The sequence below is a fragment of the Typopeltis vanoorti genome, chromosome 13 (assembly GCF_054136105.1).
Source record: "Typopeltis vanoorti isolate ZY-2024b chromosome 13, IOZ_Tvanoo_1.0, whole genome shotgun sequence".
Taxonomy (NCBI): Eukaryota; Metazoa; Arthropoda; class Arachnida; order Uropygi; family Thelyphonidae; genus Typopeltis; species Typopeltis vanoorti.
In genome coordinates, this window is record NC_143561.1 from 90,259,572 (window position 1) to 90,279,488 (window position 19,917).

The window sequence follows — 19,917 nt, forward strand, 5'->3', positions numbered from 1 at the left end:
TGTTTTGCAATATTTTGTCGAACATGGCCTCTTACATGCTCAATCAGAATACCTAGCGAAGAATCACAGAAAAGAGATGAACAATTAATCTTGAAAGAAAGTTGCAAGTTAAACACTAGTGACGAAGCAAAGACAAGATCCTATCGGTGATTGAAAAAGCTACTTGCATCATGCATAGAAAACCTGAACCAAAAGTGCATACCTTTCAGCGCTATGACCATACCCACTGAGGCACTAAGTCTCTTCAACATTTTGAAGGAGAAAGCAGGACTGATTACGACTACGAATTCGACACTTCTTCCGGTTGGTTCATAAGATTCAAGCAGCATTTTGTGCTGCATGATGTGAAAATATATGGTGAATCTGCAAGTTCCGATGAGAAGGTTGCTAAGGAGTTTGTGAAGAAATTGGATAAAAATTATTACGGAGGAAAATTGTTTGCCACAGCAAATATTTTATATGGATGAAATTTCCTTATTTTGGAAAAAAATGCTTGTGCATATTCATCCACAAAAAGATAAAATCTATGCCTGGTTTCAAAGCTCTTAAAGACCATGTTATGATTCTATTAGGGGGAGTAATGTGGCCGGATATAAACTTAAACTATTTGTAGTATGGCACAGTGAGAATCCATGAGCCTTCAAAAATATTAGGAAGCATACTCTTCCAGTTCATTAATGGTGCAATAAGAAGTTGTGGATAACTCAAAAATTGTTTGCAGAGATGCCTTAATCAACTGTTACGCGAGTGAAATGGCAAACTGTTCTGTGAAAGAAAATGTAGAATTTAAAATTTTATTAATTCTAGATAATATTCCATGTCATCCGTCTTATATCGGTGATCTTCACCAAGTTCAAGGTCATGTTTCTCCCTCTAAACACTACTTTATTGATCCAACTGATCCATCAGTTGGATCAATAAAGTAATTCTTGCAATGTTTAAGGCTTATTATCAACAGAGAAATTTTTCACAAGCCATTTCTGCTACTGGAGGAAATGACCACGCAATTCTGGAAAGCATTCAATATTTATCATGCTATTAAAATATTGCTGTGTCTTGGGATGAAATGACCTCTCAATGTATGAGTGGCATATGGAAAAAGACATTCAAATTCAAAAGGTTTGTGCATGATTTTGGAAGTTTTGAAAAAAATTAAGACCTTTGTAAAATGAGTGAAGAAATAGTGGGCCTAGCAAACAATCTGAATCTCGAAGTGAATGATGACGACATACTTCGACTCATTGGAAGTGCCCCTGAAGAGTTGACCAACGAAGAATTGGTCGAACTGGAGTAACAACGTGTTGTAGAAGAGGAAGAACGAGAAAAGGAAGATGAAAAAGAGAAACAAGAAAGGGTAGTTAAACATTTCACAGTGAAGGGTCTTGCATAAATGTTCTCTGCAGTTAGCAATAGCAATGTTCTCAAAATGGCTGAAGACATGGACCCCAATGCTGAATGCTACTTATTAGCAGAAAGGAAAATACATGATGCGTTTGATTGCTATAAACAAATTTATGATGAAAAGAAGAGGAATAAGCAAAGCACATTGGACATTTTCATCAAAAAACAAAGATTACACCAGAAGAGCCACAGCCTGTTCCTTCACATAGGGAAGGTAATTAAGATGCGATTGTGGAGGATTATTTGGGTGATTATTCTCCTGTTTTATAGTGGCAGTAACCCCTAACCCTTATAATTCTGTTGATTTAATGTATTGACTTACATCCTGCTGGATGGAACAGAACCCCCAACGTAATTCGAGGGATGACTGTAGTTGATAAAATTGGTAATTTATTAAAAGACATGTTATTTTCATTACACGAGATGTCTCTGGATAAATTCTGTTTTTGTTTTTTTGTTTTTTTTTCCCTTCCCCAGTTATTCTTGTTTGAATGAGTTATTTTATTTTGCATTAACAGTCTGGTATATTAGTTATGTGGACAAACTACAGTATTATCAAGATAAAATTATTTTAGTTAACTTATAAAGTTTCTATGTTTTAAGTTTTAGTGCGTGTATTTTCTTCATTATCAACTCGCACATTAAACTTTATGCTAACAAATATCACATGGGGTTTCTTCTTTTACTGATATTAGGCTGACTTACAGACTTCAGCTGTTTTCTTGAGTCTCTTTCATGCCAGTATTTAATGAATGGCTTGAGTTTTGTGAAAGATTTCATAATCTTTGTGAAAAGACGTGTGTGACCTGTGAGTCATATTTATGAATTATGTTTTATAATTCCTATCATGAATATAGATTATGAAAAATATGAGCTAAATGAGATGAACATGATACTACTCTTATGACACAAGTCATCTTAATGCGTTAATATTAAGTGGAATGGTCCATAGGCAAAATTTCTGTAGATAACATTTTGAAACCTTTAATAAGATTCCATGCTTCTATAATCAGTCATTCATTCAGCTTCTGACTTAGTCGAACTTGGTTGTAACGAGCATGGAAATAACAATATCACAGTTGTAATGAGAAAAAAAGCCATAGTGGTTTTAATTTATGCATATTCCCATATAGTTGCTCACTTTTATAATGAGCATACCACATGGATATACTATACTAATTTTGATAACTATACGAACATTTTTAATTGCTTGGGTAGTGCTTGGAATAGACGAAAATTATAACAGTGACAGCTTTTATGACCACCTGCATTGGACTGTGGGCTGGTTTATAACCTAATCTTTTTCTTGGGCCAACTGCTGTCACTCTCAACCTGTCCAGTGTTAGCTTCTGGCCCTCCTTCCTCACTTTACCCAAAAACTGCCATGACTGTAAAATCATTTAAAAATGAACCCTTCCATCAGAAACATGTCCACTAAAAGAAGTGTCTCTCAGTTTGTGAAAGTCAAATTATTCATGAGTTAGAATGAAGTGTGAAAAAAAAGTTGAGATGCGTAAAAAGTTTTCTTTGTTCTCTTCATGTGCTGGATTCTCAAATAGACAGTCCAGTCTTGAACAGAAAATTTTGCTAAATAATTTGGACACAATGATTTCGCATGTAACAATGACTGGCTAGATTTTAAAAATTGACATAACATTATGTCAGTTTTTAAAACTACTAATTGAAATTGTATTTGTTATTAATCAGTATTGTTTTTAATTATGGAAAAATAAACTGTTTAGAATTAAGTGTATGGTTTAAAATTATAGATAAATTGTGTTTAATATTAAGTGTATTATAGTTTATATAAACATATTCATACAAATAATATCTAGGTATGTAATTTTTTTTTTTCACTAATACTTTTTTTTATCTATTTTTTATCGAGTTATTGAGAATTTAAAAAAAATGTAAGGTAGATTTAACACATCGCTAATATATTTCCTCATTATACACAAGTTATGCACCTGGAAAGTTATGCAGTATCCTCAGAATGCTTTGTTTCAGTTCCTGAGTTTGAAGCCTTTGTTGTTGATGACCTAGTCTCCTCTGCTTCCTTCGATGAATCATCAAATTAGTGCATAGAAAAACGGAGTAAGAGAAATACTTCAGAATTACTCTTGTTCCATTTAATTACAGCTGGTTATTTTTGCTGGTGATTGCAGAGAAGCACTCTATACTTATGTTTCATTATTTATTACTGTTTATAGATCTTTTGAAAATAAAATCCTCAGAAAAGTCTATGGACCTGTAAGATATAACACAACAGGTGAATGGAGAAGAAGGTATAACCAAGAACTATATTAACTCTATAGATCCCACTTCTAGTTGATGAGATTTGAGCAGCAGATTGAGATTGCTTGGACATGTGGAAAGAATGGGTGAGGAGAGAATGGCTAAACAAGCATTCAAGATGAAGCCTAATACCTAGAGGTAGACTATGGATGAGATGGGAATGCCCACGGTGTTAACTTTTAACACCGTGGGCATTCGAAACTGGAATTAAAAAGCTCAAGACAGAGGAATGGAAGAAGTTGGTGCATGCAGCTAAGAACCTTGGAGATTCAACTAGCTGAAGAAGTATAGTACTCTAGATGGTAATTTTATGTTATAATTGCACATTGTATTATTACATTATAAACAAGGAGTAAAATCACTTAAAAGCATAATAAAGAAGTTGTTTTGCTTCATGAAAATGAAGTTTTTGTAGAATAGTGCAAATTGTTTTTACAGTGCATAATGAAAACATCCTTCACAAAGGCTTTATTTCCATAACAAGAAATTTAGGGACAGTAAAATCTTTCTTTAGATTTTAAAAAAACTTTAGTTTACTGGCTAACTTTTAATAATACACACACACACACACACTCCTCAGAATGGGATCCTATTCTGATAATCTAGTCCTAAGTCAAAGTCAGAAATCATGTATGTTAACTTTTAACACCGTTAACATATTCTGATTTCTGCCTTAGGGCTAGAACAGAATCCCATTCTGAGTACTGTGTGTGTGTGTGTATTATTAAGCTTAGGCATATACTAATCTTTTTTTTTTTTAATATCTAAAGAAAGATTTTACTATGTCCCTAAATTTCTTGTCACGGAAATAAAGCCTTTGTAAAGGATGTTTTCATTATGCACTGTAAAAAATAATTTGCACTATTCTACAAAAAAAAAAAAAGCACCTCATTTTCATTAAGTGAAACACAACTTCTTTGCATTGTAGTATGGACTGCACTGTACATTATGTAGGGGAAAAAAAAAGATATTTTTTCATAAAGGTTTAGTCACCACAGACTAAATTCAATATTTTATAATGCAGTAAATCTCAAAAAAAAAAAAATGATAATTATAAATTAAAAATTTCAAGATTAATAATTTTTCTTATTTGCTGTTTCTATTCTTTCAATAGCTAAAATCTCTTGAAGGTGTTAAAGGTCAGAATATTCAGTTAAAATCTGAACAGACGATGATGATGCAACAGATGCAGCATCTTGAAGTAGACTGTACAAAATATAAGAATGAACGGAATGAAATCCAACAAGAATTAAGTAAGGCTATGAGAGAACTTGGTGTAGTACATCAGCTATACGAAGAAAAAATATGCGAGCAGCAAGCATTCCAGAATCTTGCAGGTAATAATTTGCTAAAAGGAAATCATATAGCAATATTTCTTAAAAGGAATAATAGAGAATAACTGTTTCATGCACAGAAGTCAAGAAATGTTTGTGGTTTGGAACTTGGAATGTTTAAGAATATTAGTGACTTACAGAGTTGCAAACTTTCAGCAATGGTAACGTTGGGTGAAAGATGTGAATGCAGAAGTCTGTATACAGTTTATAATATCTGTCCATTTGTTATTAAATTCGTTTGAAGGAATCACAAAAATGCTAACAGAAAGTCAGTATATAGTCAATATATCTGCATTTGTCTTAAATAGCGCAATATTACAGCAACTTCTTGCTAGAAGTTATGTATTTACTAAGTTATTGATCAATTTCTAAAAAAAAAAAAAAAAAATTAAAATCTGGAAATGCAGATGATATTTGCCTTATAATCAGTCTTGTTTGCTAAGCGAAAGTCATTTATGCTCTTTTAATACAGGATTATCCACAAGTTCTGGAAAGGGCCTGTCTTCGTGAAGCAATTGAATAAGTATTTTAACATTACCTGATTTTTTTTAAAATTAGTCATGAAAAACCTGCATTCTTAAATGCCTTCCATTTTCAGCTTTAAAAAGCTGGACCCTTTCTACGGAATGTTCCATGACTAATGAGCCACCCTATATATAGTGACATTTATTAATTTATGCATGCATTTGTTAATTTATCATCATCAAATTCCTGCTATGTACCCTCAAGGGGTGTAGAGGATATGAAAAATTTACATCATTACTAAATTCTTATCTACAATTTTCCTCCAAATCAGTCTGTTACCTGTCAAGACTCCAACATTATCAGATCTTATATTTTTATCTTCTAAGGCACTTTTTACTGTCTCAATCCACCTATATCTTTGTCTTCCTCTGGGTCTTTTTCCTGCCAAACTGACAGAGAACACTTGATTTGCTCACCTTTCCTTTAAGTGACCATACCACCTGAGATTAGCTCTGCTAACTCATTCCTGGATGCTGACAATGTCTAGTTCTTTCCTAATATCCTTGTTTTTAATATGATATTACCATTGATGAGGTTCTTAATGAAACATGTCGGCAGATTACCGGCTGCCTTAAGCCTACAAAAATTGACCATCTATACTCACTGTCTTTTTATTGCAATATGTCTGTTATTGCACCTCCTCACATCAGAAGGACTACACAGTAGATATGAGTGGAAACAACAACTAAATGATGAACAGCATCTTTTGTATGGGCATATTGCAGTACATAAGAGGCTAAGATCAGTGAAAAGTTTTATTCACTCATTGGAACCATTGGTCGATTCCATAAAAGCTACAAGGTTAACAATGTGGCAAGAACAATCTCCAGAGGTTCTGAACTTAAACGAATCTCTTCCTTCTGGCTTACATCTTGGCTGGCAAAGATGGAAGACATTGAATAGACTTCGTTCCGGAATGGGCAGATCAAAGCAGAATATGGCCAGATGGGCTACACGGACAATGACAGTTTCTCATGTGGTAAAACACAAACCATGGATCATCTTCTGCAGTGCTGCTTAATAGACATTAATAATATATATACCTGAGAAGATTTAATGCAGTGTAATGAAACAACTTTTAAGTATATTATTTACTGGATGAGTGAAATTTGACATTTTATGTTTTTACTTAATATTTCATGCAAGTGGCATTTTTGTCTTTTAATCCCAATTCTTTTTATGTGTATGTTCTTACATTTTCTGTAGTTCGCACACGAAAAAAACAAATAAAAATAGCCGTTTGGCTTCTCAACAAATAAAATTGATGCCATCTGATCATGCCCCAAATCTTTCTCAGGACTCTCATATCTCCAGCCTCTAGCCTTTGGTCAAGAGTTTTACTTCTGATCCAGCTCTCAGATCCATAAGCTGAAATTGGCTTGAATACTGTCATGTATACAGCTAATTTAGTGTTTTAGCTAATTTCTCTCTTATTCCATATAAATTTATTCTGTTGACTTCCTACCATACCAGCTTTGTTGATTTTGTTGTCTATTTCCATATGTAATTTACTATCTTCACTAAAAACTGTGCCTAAGTAGCCGAAATGTTTTATTTGTTTTATAGGTTCTCAATTCACAATGCAGTTGATATTTTCAGTGCTTCTGCCTATTTTCATTGTCTTTGTCTTGTTGTTGCTGACCTTCATACTAAATCTATTACATATTCAATTTAGTCAGGGAATCTTGCAGACTTGTACTGGATTTATTTACAAGTATAACATCATCTGCATAAAGTAAAGAGCTGAGATCAACATCTCCAATTCTGATATCATGTTTAATACCACTTTCCTTCATAATGTGATCCATATAGATAATGAATAACAGAGGGGATAATGTACATCCTTGTATGACACCAGATTGACCATTAAACCATCTTCCTGTACTTCCTTCAATTCTAGTTGCTGACTTACAACTCAAATAAAGACTCAGTATTACATGATATGATGCCTACTTGAAACCATATAGCTGTAGTGTATTGAATAGCTACTCTCTTGGCACTTTGTCATATGCCCTTTCCAAATCTACAAAACTTAAATACAGATATTTGTTATATTCCTATGATTTTTCAACTATTTGTCATAAAGTGAAGATCTGATCCTGACAGCCTCTATATGACCTAAATCCAGCTTGTTCTTCACCATGCTTTTCTTCCACAATCCTTCTCAACTGTTTGTCGAGTATACTTGCATAAATATTACCAGGAACACTCAGTAGAGAAATACCTATGTAATTCTTACAATCAGTTTTATTTCCCTTTTTATATATGTGTACTATGGGAGCTCTACTCCAATCATCTGGAATTCCTCCCTCTGTCCATGCCTTCTGAACTATGCAGTGCAGCCACTGTAAGACTTTTATACCGCCATTCGTGAGCATTTCTGGTCGAATATCATCTACTCCAGCTGCCTTTCCATATTTCAGGCTTTTGATGGCTTTTTCTACTTCAAGTATGGATATGTATTCCTGACTGCATGTCTGAGTGTTTTTTACCATTGTGCTATCACTGCTTGTTTCATTTAGCAATTTTCCAAAGTAATTACTCAAAGATATCTTTCTTCTCCAGTTTTCATGTCTCCTTTACCATCTCTAATTCCTTTTACAGCACTCTTTCCTCCATTTGTGAGCTTCTTCAAAAACCTCCAGAATATCTTGCCACCTTCTTGATATTTATTTTCTGTGTTCTTACCAAAGTCTTCCCATGACTTTTGTTTAGCTTGTTTTACACACTGTTCAGCTTTCTTACATTTGTCTCTGTATTCTCTAAGAGCACAAGCTGATTTATTTGCCATGAACTTTTGATATGCTTTCTTCTTTTCCTTCACTGTCTCTTTAACTTCCTGTGTCCACTATGGAGTTCTGAATTTTCTATCCTTGCAGACAACCTCATCACATGCCTCTCTGGCTGAATCAGTCAATGTTTTCATTAGGCCTTGCCATTGAATCTCCAAGGTTTGGTGGTTCCTTTTCTCAAATTCTTTCATTTTTTCTTCAATCATGTTTGTGTATTTTAGTCTACAGTTCCCATCTGAGAGATGCTCAACTTTTATTTGCCTTAAAACTTTCTTATGTTCTTCTTTTCAATATGAAATTCAATTTTATCCTGCTCAAGACTAAACTGTGATCATTTCCAATTTCAATCCTCTGTACACCCTGGTGTCCTGCACCAGGGAGAAAACATCACTATCAACAATAACATAGTCAATGGGACTTTTTTTATTCCTTGCCTCTTCTCTCCATGTGAATTTGTGCACATTTTTATGTTGGAACATTGTGTTAGTAACAACCAGTCCATGTTCTGAGCAAAAATCCAACAGGTATTTGCCATTATTATTATTAGCTTTGCTCTTTTCTTCAAATTTTCCCAAAATATTTTTGTGTCTGACAATTATTTCCTACTCTGCTATTTAGATGCCCAACAAGGATCAACTTTTCCTTTTTCATGGTGTCAGTTGTTTTCTCTAAAGCCTCAAATAATCTTTCCACTTCTATCTTAGTAGAACCTTCTGTGGGGCCATAGGCTCAAATAAGTCTCATTGTCCAGTTCTCCATTCTCATACTTGTCCACATCACTCTACTTGAGACTGACTGCCATTCAAGAAGATTAGCCTCATATTTGGTATTGAATACTATGGCTACTCCTTCTTTTCCTTGATTGTCATTGCCTGAATATAACATTTTGTATTTGTTGCTCAGAAAGATTTCACCAGTTTTTGTCTTTTTTTGTTTCAGTCACCCTATCTGGTATGTATCTAATTTCCTCAGCTAGCTCCTTTCTTTGCCATTCAGGCTTCTTATGTTGATAGTACCGATCTTGAACTCTGACGTTGAGTTGGGGTGTATTTTAATATTTGTTGCAGTAGCTGACTTTTCACTGTTTGCCTTGGTTCCTAGGTGGAAACAACAGGTGGCCTTGTTTAACCAGGCGACGTCCCAGCCGTCATGAAATTCTGTCATGTTGTACCATCATTTCATATTTTGGTTTAAGCCAATAAGAATACAATTTGGTCAGCTAAATCCCAAATTGCCAACCTATCCTTGTTCGTTCAGTATCCAGGTAGATACTCAACAGGATGCCACACGAGAAGGTGAGGATTGGACATTAGGTCAGAAGCCCTGGTTGTTCTCTGCATTCCTTTTAAAGGGTATGTGGAGGTCTCCTCTCAGTTATGGTTACAGGAAAATTCACCGAAAAGGATATTCGCCAAATGAACAATTCATCGAACGACAATTTAACGAATGGCAATTTATCGAATGACCAATTCATTGAATGACAATTCGTGAAATCAAAAGAATTCATCGAAAGTTTTTCAATGAATTCTCTTATAATTCATAGAAAAATCATTTTTCTTGCAAAGTATTGTTTAAAAATGTTCAGTAACAATATGGAACGTTACTCATGATACAGATAACATATGGAATTGTCATTGAAATGGAATAATTATTTTCTTGCATTTCAGAACATTTAATGTAAGTGTACATATTGCTTCATTGTGCAGATAGTGATTTATCTGTAGAGAAGACATTTTGTTCTACCAAATTTTGTCACAATAACTCTAGTCCAACTGAAATTAAAGATTTCATCCAGCCAGAGCAGAATTGCTAATATCATTTCGGAATTTCTTTACAGAAATGCTATGATAAAAGTGATCCGTTTGGAACTAAACCCGAACTGTGCAGACAGCTTCTTGTACTAAAAACTTCTGGAATTCTGCTAAGTCAGCGAGTTATTGTAATACATAATTTCGACACTTTTCTTTGTAGCCCCGAATATAGCTGAGCTGAAAACTGGGACTGTTCAACAATTTTTTATAAGAGTTTCAAATACCGAATCTGAGTAAAAAATGTCCATCAATAAATGTACGAGCCGCATAATTTTAACAGTCCATTTCAACTTGAAAGTAAGTTAGTAGGCCTAATACGGAGATGACTAGGCTTTTCCTCCTGGAAATAGGCAAATTAGTCCCATGAACATGCATATATATACAGGCAGGAAACACTTATCGGACAAGAAAGACAATAAGAATTCATTTTGTTCTATAATTATTTCTTAGTAAAGTATTCCTTAGTAGCATTGCTATACCAACAATCATTATATTGAGGAGGATGAGGGAAAATAGTATTAACGGTTAATATTACTACTACTACGAATAATAATAATAAATTGATTCTTTGATGTAAATATTTTCATAATATAATAATAAAATATACAGGAATTCAGAGTAAAAATATTGGAAAACTTGAAAAAAAAATCATTCCTGAAGATTTTTCAATCATATTTCACTTATTTACTCCTGTTCCTGTTATTCCTCAACGACAAAAGTAACACATGCACTTATCTCCCGAATGACCTTGAAAGCAAATAATTGCAGTTAATAAGGGGAGGATTAGGCTAAAAATACTGATGAGTATATATGTGGGTATATTTCTGAGTTTTGAGGAGGTGATCGGTGCAGTTTGTTTAAAAAAAAAATTCTCTAGGAAAATAATAAAATAGGAATGAGAATAAAGAGTCGTAAAAAAACAAACCTATAAACTTTTTTGAAGCATACTCATTCTGAAGGATGCCAGTGGTCGGCAGATCACAGTTAGAAAACACAGTGCTAAAGGAAATTGGAATTGGGTTGAGTTGTTTTGAATTAAGGCCGATGATTCTTTCACCACACCACTAGTGACTTCCTCTTCTGAGATATCGCAAAAACGCATGTTAATATATCAACAAGTCCTACATGCTGACTGATATCGAGTTTACTGAATTCCTCATGTATACCTCCAACTCACTTACCATCAGTGTTCCTTCTCCCTCCCCACTGACCTCAAGTTCTGTAGGATGTTATTTTCACGAGGATGAAATACCTTTATGAAATGTTCATTTAACATCTCAACTATATCCGCCTCAGTGGATATCATTCACTGCAACCAGTATGCCCCACAAAAAAATCACTTTCCAAACGAAATCGGATAAATAGTAGTTTACCATCTATAAGTGACCTGAAAGATATAACCCTCTCATCAAAACAAAAACAAAAAAAAAATTTGCACCCTACATCTTAACCCCACATGCCTTATAATTCATTTTTCGGTGAACTGTATTTTCGATGAATTGTTGTTTTTCGATCATTGTGTTTTCGATTAACTGCTGATCGGTGAATTGCTTTTTCAGGGAATTGCCTTTCGAGGAATTGCTTTTTCGATTAACTTTTGTTCGATGAACTGATTTTCGATGAATTGTTTATTCATTGAATTGCTTTTTCGATAAATTGTCGTTCGATGAATTGTCTTTTGGTTAACTGTTTTTCGGTAAACTCTGGATACCCTCAGTTATACAGCTTTGACTCTTAAGCACCCCCCTTTTGTTAATTTATTGAACAGAAAAATATCTAAGCTTTAAAATGAATTGTTTAAGCAGCTTTCAGAGGTGATCTGTATCACTGAAGTATAGAAATAGTCAAGAAAAAACTGAAAGAGCCTGAAAACAAGAACAAAACCTTGGAGACTAAGTTGCAACATTTGAAGAAATCATGAAATGTGAAGAGGCATGCAATGAAGTTCTCTGCAAAGGTTCTCTTCCCTTATTAATTTGCTTACTATTTATAATAGTCACAGTTGTGCTGGGTAAAAGGGAATAGCCACACATTAATATTGATTTCACAAAGGCATTTGACAGAATACCACATGAAACTCTGTTGCACAAATTGCTATAAATGAGAATATGAAGGGAGCAGAATTCTTGACTAGTAGTGTGGAGTCATCTGCAGAACTCTGTGCTTGCACCATTACTGTTCAATTTTTATAGGAAGAAAACGGTGATGAAGGAAATGATTTTAACGGAAATATTCTTGCTTGCTGATAATGCATTTAGTGCTAGTTTAGTCTGGAAAAGTGTAAAATTATGCATTTTGGAAAGAAAATATTACACTACATTGGTGGAAAAGTACTCTAGGAAATTGATGAAGCTAGTGATTTGGGGATGTTGGGGTATATTAAAGGTATATTGCAAAAGGAGCCAAACTAGCTCATAAGATAGCATGGTTATTGGATAACTTTCAGAGAAAAGGAAGTTGCCATTTCTCTTCACAAGGCCTCAATGCGACCTTAACTGAACTACTGTGCACAGATTTGGTCTCCTGAGTTCCAAAGGAATAAAGAGGCTGTGGAAAGGCTGCAAAGAAGTGTCACAAAGATATCGGGGTTATGGAATGTAGATTACAAGGATAGACTGAGAGTAAGACTGCAGACACTGGTGTACAGAGAAGAAAGAGGTGATATTGAGAGGTCTATGAACTTTTGAGAGGACATTATTAGGATGTCGGTTGATAAAATTTTTCATTATATGGAGGGTGAGAGAGGATGGGGTAAGGGAGCATCTGTGGAAGTTAAGTCTGTGTGCAGTTCAAGGGGTAAGAGCTAGATTTTTCTCTCATAGAACCATAAGTGAGTGAAACAGTTGTGAGTGCTTGATGAGTTTAAGGAAAGGTATGACAGCTGGTCTGGGTGGTATGGCCTTTCTCGATAAGACCTTGATTCCCTGAAGGTCTAATAATAATAATCCTGCTTGATGTCCCATTTATGTCACATAATTGTAGCATTTTGAACAGTTTTTCTCTTGGCACTTGGTCATATACCTTTTTCAGATCTGCAAAACTTAAGAGGTTGTTTTCAAGTGAAAATTTAATGCTGACAACCTCCATTTGGCCTAAACTCAGCTTGTTCTTATTCATGTTTTGCTTCCATAATTTTCCTTAACCCCTTAAGTATGCTTGCATAAATCTTTTCAGGAACACTCATTACAGAAATTGCTCTGTAATTCTCTTTTTTTTAGATGGTAACTATGAGAGCTTTACTCCAGTAATCTGGAATTCATTCCTGTGACCAGGTCTTTGAAATTATGCAATATAGTCACTATAAAATATTTATATCACTGTCTTTCAGCATATATGGTGGAATATTATCTGTTCTAGCTACCTTTCCACATTTCAAGTTCTGGATGACTTTTTCTGCCACTAGTATTGATATATATACTCCTGACTGCATTTCTCTTGATAAGTGCTTCACAGTATAAGGCAGCACCAAACAAAAAAAAAATATTTTATAAAATGCACTAATATTTCACTAGTTTTCTTTCTGGCATCATAGAGCACAAATTAAGACTGTGGCAAGCACACAACATTCAATTTTGGATCACACAGTCATCCATTGACTTACGTCTGGGTTCTGTTCCACCCAGCAGGACATAAGTCGATACATTAAATCAACAGAGTTATAGGGGTTAGGGACTTAACCATAATAATTATACTGCCATTTTAATTTTTAAACCTTATTATAAAACTGTACTATGTGTTACTACAACTATAAAACAGGAGAATAATCACCCAAATCTTCCTCCACAATCACATCCTCATTACCTACCCTGTGAGAATGATCAGGCTGTGGCTCTTCTGGTGTAACCTTTTTTTTTTTTTTGGATGAAAATATCCAATGTGCTTTGCTTATTCCTCTTCTTCTTTTCATCATAAATTTGTTCATAGCAAGTGAATGCATCATGTACTTTCGATTTCTATTATTAAGTAGCTTTCAACATTGGGGTCGATGTCTTCAGCCATTTTGAGAACATCGCTAACTGCAAAGAACATTTCTGCAAGACCCTTCACTGTAAATTGTTTAACTGCCTCTTCTTGTTTCTCTTTTCCCTCTTCCTTTTCTCTTTTTTCCTCTTGTGCAACAGTTGTTCCTCCAGTTCGACCAATTCTTTGTTGGTCATCTCTTCAGAGGAACTTTCTATGAGTCGAATTATGGCATCATAATTCACTTGGAGATTCAGATTGTTTGTTAGGCCCACTATTACAAACTTCCAAAATCATGCACAAATCTTTTTAATGTATTTTTCCATATGCCACTCATACATTTAGAGGTAATTTCGTCCCATGCCACAGCAATATTTTTAATAGCATGATAAATATTGAATGTTTTCCAGAATTGCATGAGAGTCTGGTCATTTCCTTCAGTAGCAGAAATGGCTTGTGAAAAAGCTCTCCATAGATAATAAGCCTTAAACACTGCAAGAACTCCCTGATCCATCAGTTGGATCAATGAAGTAGTGTTTGGAGGGAGAAACATGACCTTGAACTTGGTGAAGATCACCGCTATAAGACGGATGACCAGGAGCATTATCTACAATTTATAAAATTTTACATTCTACATTTTATTTCACACAATAGCTTTTTATTTCGCTCGCAATCACCAGTTGATTAAGGCATCCTGAAACAATTTTGAATCATCCACGACTTCTTATTGCTCCAGTAATGAACTGGGAGTGTATGCTTCCTAATGTTTTTGAAGATTCGTTAAGTAATTTAATAAATTACTCTGGCTGCAAGGAGATGTGTTTTGCATTATGGGAGATACTGAGAGAGGAGTGTTGGTAGCTTGCTCCACCTTTACAAGGAGTGCCTTGGTGTTGTACCACCTTACCCTAGTCCTGAAGATACTTTCAGGCGCAAACTTTGTTTGCTCACACTTGGATAAAGGATTAAACTAAATTTATTATACTCTAACCAAGTGAAAAATAAACTTTCAACATCTTTCTCTAAATCCAGAGTAATTTATTAAAAAAGGGTGGCACACCATTTGCCAACTCCTATAGGTAGAGATGGCCTGCTAATGCTTCTGCCTGGTATCTCCACTTGTGCCTGGCTCCCACTGAAGAGACCTCAATAAAGGTCGAAACTAGTCTGGGTTGTGGCCTTTCCCTTAATGCATAACATTAGACATATCCACAAGGAGATGTGTTTTGCATTATGGGAGATACTGAGACAGGAGTGTTGGTAGCTTGCTCCACCTTTGCAAGGAGTGCCCTGGTGTTGTACCACCTTACCCTAGTCCTGAAGATACTTTCAGGTGCAAACTTTGTTTGCTCACACTTGGATAAAGGATTAAACTAAATTTATTATTGTCTGGCAGCCTTAATAAAGGGACCAGAAGGCCTAGTTTCCATTTGGACAGGAAACTGCCAGAGTTTTCTGCTGCTGGCCTTTTTGAAGTCAGATTAAGATCTGCTGATGACTTTTTTCTTCAGCATCTGCTGCTGTTATCAAGTTTTGATTCTTCTTGTTATCAAGGTTTGATTCTTCTTGTTTTCAAGCTTTTTCATTTTTTCTTGAATAATATTTGTACATGTGAGACTACAGTTTCACCTCTGAAAGCTGTTCAACTTTGATTTTTTTTTAAAACTTTATGATGCACTTTTTAATATGATATTCAGTTTTATCCTGCCCTAAACTAGTCATCATCACTACCTATTTCAAATCCACTATATACTGTTATGCTGAAGTGGAATGAATATATATCATTATCAGCAATAACATAGTCGAGACTTGTCTTATTTTTATTTATCTTCTCTCAACATGAATTTGTACATATCTTTATGTTGTAACGTGGTGTTATTTTTGACTAGTCCATATCCTGAACCGAAATCTCAGAGGTACTTAATTATCATTATTATTAACTTTGCTCTTTTCTCTTTCTTTGATAGGAATATTGACCTGGGATTGAAAATCTTCCCCACTCTGTCACTCTTAAATGCCCCTTTATCTTCTCTCAACATGAATTTGTGCATATCTTTATGTTGGAACGTGGTGTGATTTTGACAAGTCCATATCCTGAACTGAAATCTCAGAGGTACTTAATTATCATTATTATTAACTTTGCTCTTTTCTCTTTCTTTGATTGGAATATTGACCTGGGATTGAAAATCTTCCCCACTCTGTCACTCTTAAATGCCCCCAGCCATCCTGAACAATATTCTCTCTAAGTTTTGCCAACCCATCTGCAGAAAAATATCTGCACACTAGTGTTTAGTCTCAAGCTGTTTGTGTGCCAGTAGCCTGTGCACACAACAGCGAAAGTCACAAGCCATAAATTCTTAAGTTGATATGCCTATGCATGACCTTTCTTTGTTAGAAATATCATGTATGTTGCATGCTGAATATTTCTATAAGAGCAACCTAAATGCTTGCTCCTTCAGCTATTTAAGCATTGCATATACATGCAGTTTATAAACAAACAAATTGACATTTGTCCAGCAACTCAAATGTAAACGAATTTGCAGTTTCTTTTGTGCTTTATTGACAATGACATTTTGATAGTTTAACGCACTAAAACAACCACCAATGTAACATTTTTCATCATCATTAAATTCCTGCCATGTACCCTCAAGGAGTGTACAGGATATGATAGTACTACATGAAAAATTTACATCATTACTAACTCCCTATCTCCAATTTTCCTCCAAATCAGTCTGTTACTTGTCAAGACTCCAACATTATCAGATCTTATATTTCTATCATCTAAGGCACTTTGTACCATATTAATCCATCTATATCTTGGTCGTCTTCTGGGTCGTTTTCCTGCCAACCTGGCAGAGAACACTTGTTTTGCTAATCTTTCCTCTCCCATTCTATTTAAGTGACCATACCACCTGACATTAGCTCTGCTAATGCATTCCTGGATGCTGACAATGTCATGTTCTTTCCTAATATCCGCATTTTTAATATGATATTGCCATTGATGCCATCTGTTCACACCTGTAATCTTTCTCAGGACTCTCATATCTGTGGTCTCTAGTTTTTGGTCAAGTGTTTTACTTCTCACCCAGCTCTCAGATCCACAAGTTAAAACTGGTTTGAACACTGTCTTGTATACAGCAAATTTAGTGTTCCGACTAATTTCTCTCTTATTCCATATGAATTTATTCATTTGACTTCTTACCATACCAGCTTTGTTGATTCTGTTGTCTATTTCCATATGTAATTTACCATCTTCACTAAAAATCGTGCCTAAGTAGCTGAAATGTTTTCTTGTTTCACAAGCTCTCCGTTCACAACGTAGTTGACATTTTCAATGATTCTGCCTATTTTCATTGTCTTTGTCTTTTTATTGCTGACCTTCATACATATCTATTACAACAGTTATTCGATTTAGTCAGGGAATTTTGCAGATTTATTTAGAAGTATAACATCGTCTGCATAAAGCAAAGAGCTGACATTAGCATCTCCAATTTTGATATCAGGTTTGATACCATTCATAATATGATCAATATAGATAAAAAAGAGGGGATAATGTACATCCGTGTCTCACACCAGATTTAACATTAAACCATCTTCCTGTACTTCGTTCAATTCAAACTGCTGACTTACAACTCAAATAAAGACCAAGTATTGCTGGATATAATGCCCCACTGACACCATATAACTGTGTATTGAATAGCTTCTCTCTTGGCATCTTGTTATATGCCTTTTCCAGATCGACAAAACTTAAATGCAGATCTTCGTTATATTCCCATGATTTCTCGACTATTTGTCATAAAGTGAAGATCTGATCCTGACAGCCTCTGTTTGGCTTAAATCCAGCTTGTTCTTCACCAAGATTTTCTCCACAATTCTTATCAACCGTTTCTCACGTATACTAGCATAAATCTTACCAGGAACACTCAGTAGGGAAATACCTCTGTAATTCTCACATTCAGTTTTATTTCCCTTTTTATATATGGGTACTATGAGAGCTCTACTCCAGTCATCGGAAATTCGTCCCTCTGTCCACGCCTTCTGAAATATGCAGTGCAGCCACTAAGACTTTTATAGCACCATACTTGTTTTCATTTGTGAGTAACTTTCCTTTTTTATTTTTTACAGGCCCTTCTCTTTTAAAACACTTCCCAGCTAAACTTTCTTGTTATCTCAAACAACCTCTTTGGGTCAAATTTACTTGCTGCTTCTTCAGCCTCTTTACACATTTCCTCCAGGAAAACTCTTCTGTCTTCCCTTGTTTTTTACCTGTCTGTTTTTAAGCCTGTATCTTTCATTTATCCTATTTCTTTTGTTTTCTTCTGTAATTTGCATAAGTGTATTCATTAAAGCTTTCCTTTCTTCACATAATTTGATGGTTTCTTCAGAGATCCATTGTTTGCGATTCCTACTCTGCCTTCTCAGAACTTCTTCAGCAGTACTATTAAATATATTCTTTATTTTTTCCCAGTTCTCTTCAATGTCTATTTCCTTATGTTGTTCTATAAGGCTTCCATATTTATTCTTTAATGTTACTTTATATTTGTCTTTTGTATCCTTGTTTTTCAGTTTGGATATATTGTATTTAATTCTTTGGTTCTTGCCTTTAAATATTTTTCTTAGTTTCATTTTTATTTTTGCAATCAATAAGTGGTCTGTAAAGGTATCTGCACCTCTCTAAACTCTTACATCCATCAAAGAGGTTCTCCAAGGTCTGTTTATTAAAATATGGTCTATTTAGTTTTTGGATTTCTTATCAGGTTATATCCAAGTCTGTTTATGGATGTCTTTATGTTTAAATAAGGTTCCTCCTATGATCATATCACTGAAAGTGCAAAAGTCTTTTAGAATTTTCCCATTTTCGTTAGTTTCCTAAACCTTCTTTTCCCATTTTCATTCATATCCCATGTTACTATCTTCTACTTTTGCATTCATGTCACCTGTAATTAAAATCATATCTTTACTTTTTATTTCATCTACTTCTTTTTGCAGCATGTCATAGAAGTCTTCTTTCTCTTTATTTTTTTGCATTGTTTGTTGGTTCATATATGTTTATTATAGTCACATTTCTGTATTTAGTTTTAAATCTAGCTTTGATGATTCTTTCAGAAACTAGTTTCCATTCAATTAGTGCTCTTCTAGCATCTGTTGTTAGCATGAAAGCTACATCTTTGCTATGTGTGTCATCTTCATTCTGGTTTCCAGAATATAAAATGTATTTGTTTGTTGTTAGTTGGATTTCTCTGCTACCATTCCATCTTGTCTCATTTTGACCTAGTATTTCTATTTTGTATCTATCCATTTCTCTGGTTAGTAAGTTAGCTTTTCCATTTTCATACAAAGTCCTAATATTCCAGCATCCAATTTTGGTTAAAAGTTTTGGGCTAAAGAGGTTTTTTTATTGGAGTTTTCTGCCTGTCAGCTTCCCCAATGGGGCTTTTACTGGCTTGCTTCATTTTTCCCAGTACTTCTCCCTCTTGGTTTTGTGTTGGTTTTCCAACAATGGTTGAGGTTCTGTAGCAATATGATTTTTCCATATTATGGTTGCTGGCCACAAGTACAACCCTCCTCCTTTCTCATCCAGGCTTGGGATCGGCAATGGCAGAGTTATGTAATATAAACTCAAAAGGTAATGAACACTGAGGTACATGCTACTCTGGTATACAACAAGCAGACATACATCTGCCTGCTATTAGTTCTCCAAAAAGTGAGAAAGAAACTTTAAAATTATCTTTGTATTTCAAGGAAATAGAGAGGCTGTATAAGGGGAAAACTACCTATCTTAACTGAGTTTCATTCTGA

General features: G+C 34.7%; 1 protein-coding gene across 3 annotated transcripts in view; it reads left to right on the forward strand.

The window, feature by feature from the left end:
* LOC150100355 (uncharacterized) overlaps positions 1 to 19,917 on the forward strand; it is a 358,520-nt gene that overhangs the window by 124,457 nt on the left and 214,146 nt on the right. For all 3 annotated transcript variants that reach the window (XR_016549227.1, XM_090402349.1, XM_090402350.1), the window contains exon 9: positions 4,811 to 5,033. Coding sequence is in view for 2 of the 3 variants with exons in the window: in XM_090402349.1 (XP_090258475.1) it covers positions 4,811 to 5,033 (223 nt within the window). In the remaining variant the exon portion in view is untranslated. The remainder of the gene's footprint in view (positions 1 to 4,810; positions 5,034 to 19,917) is intronic.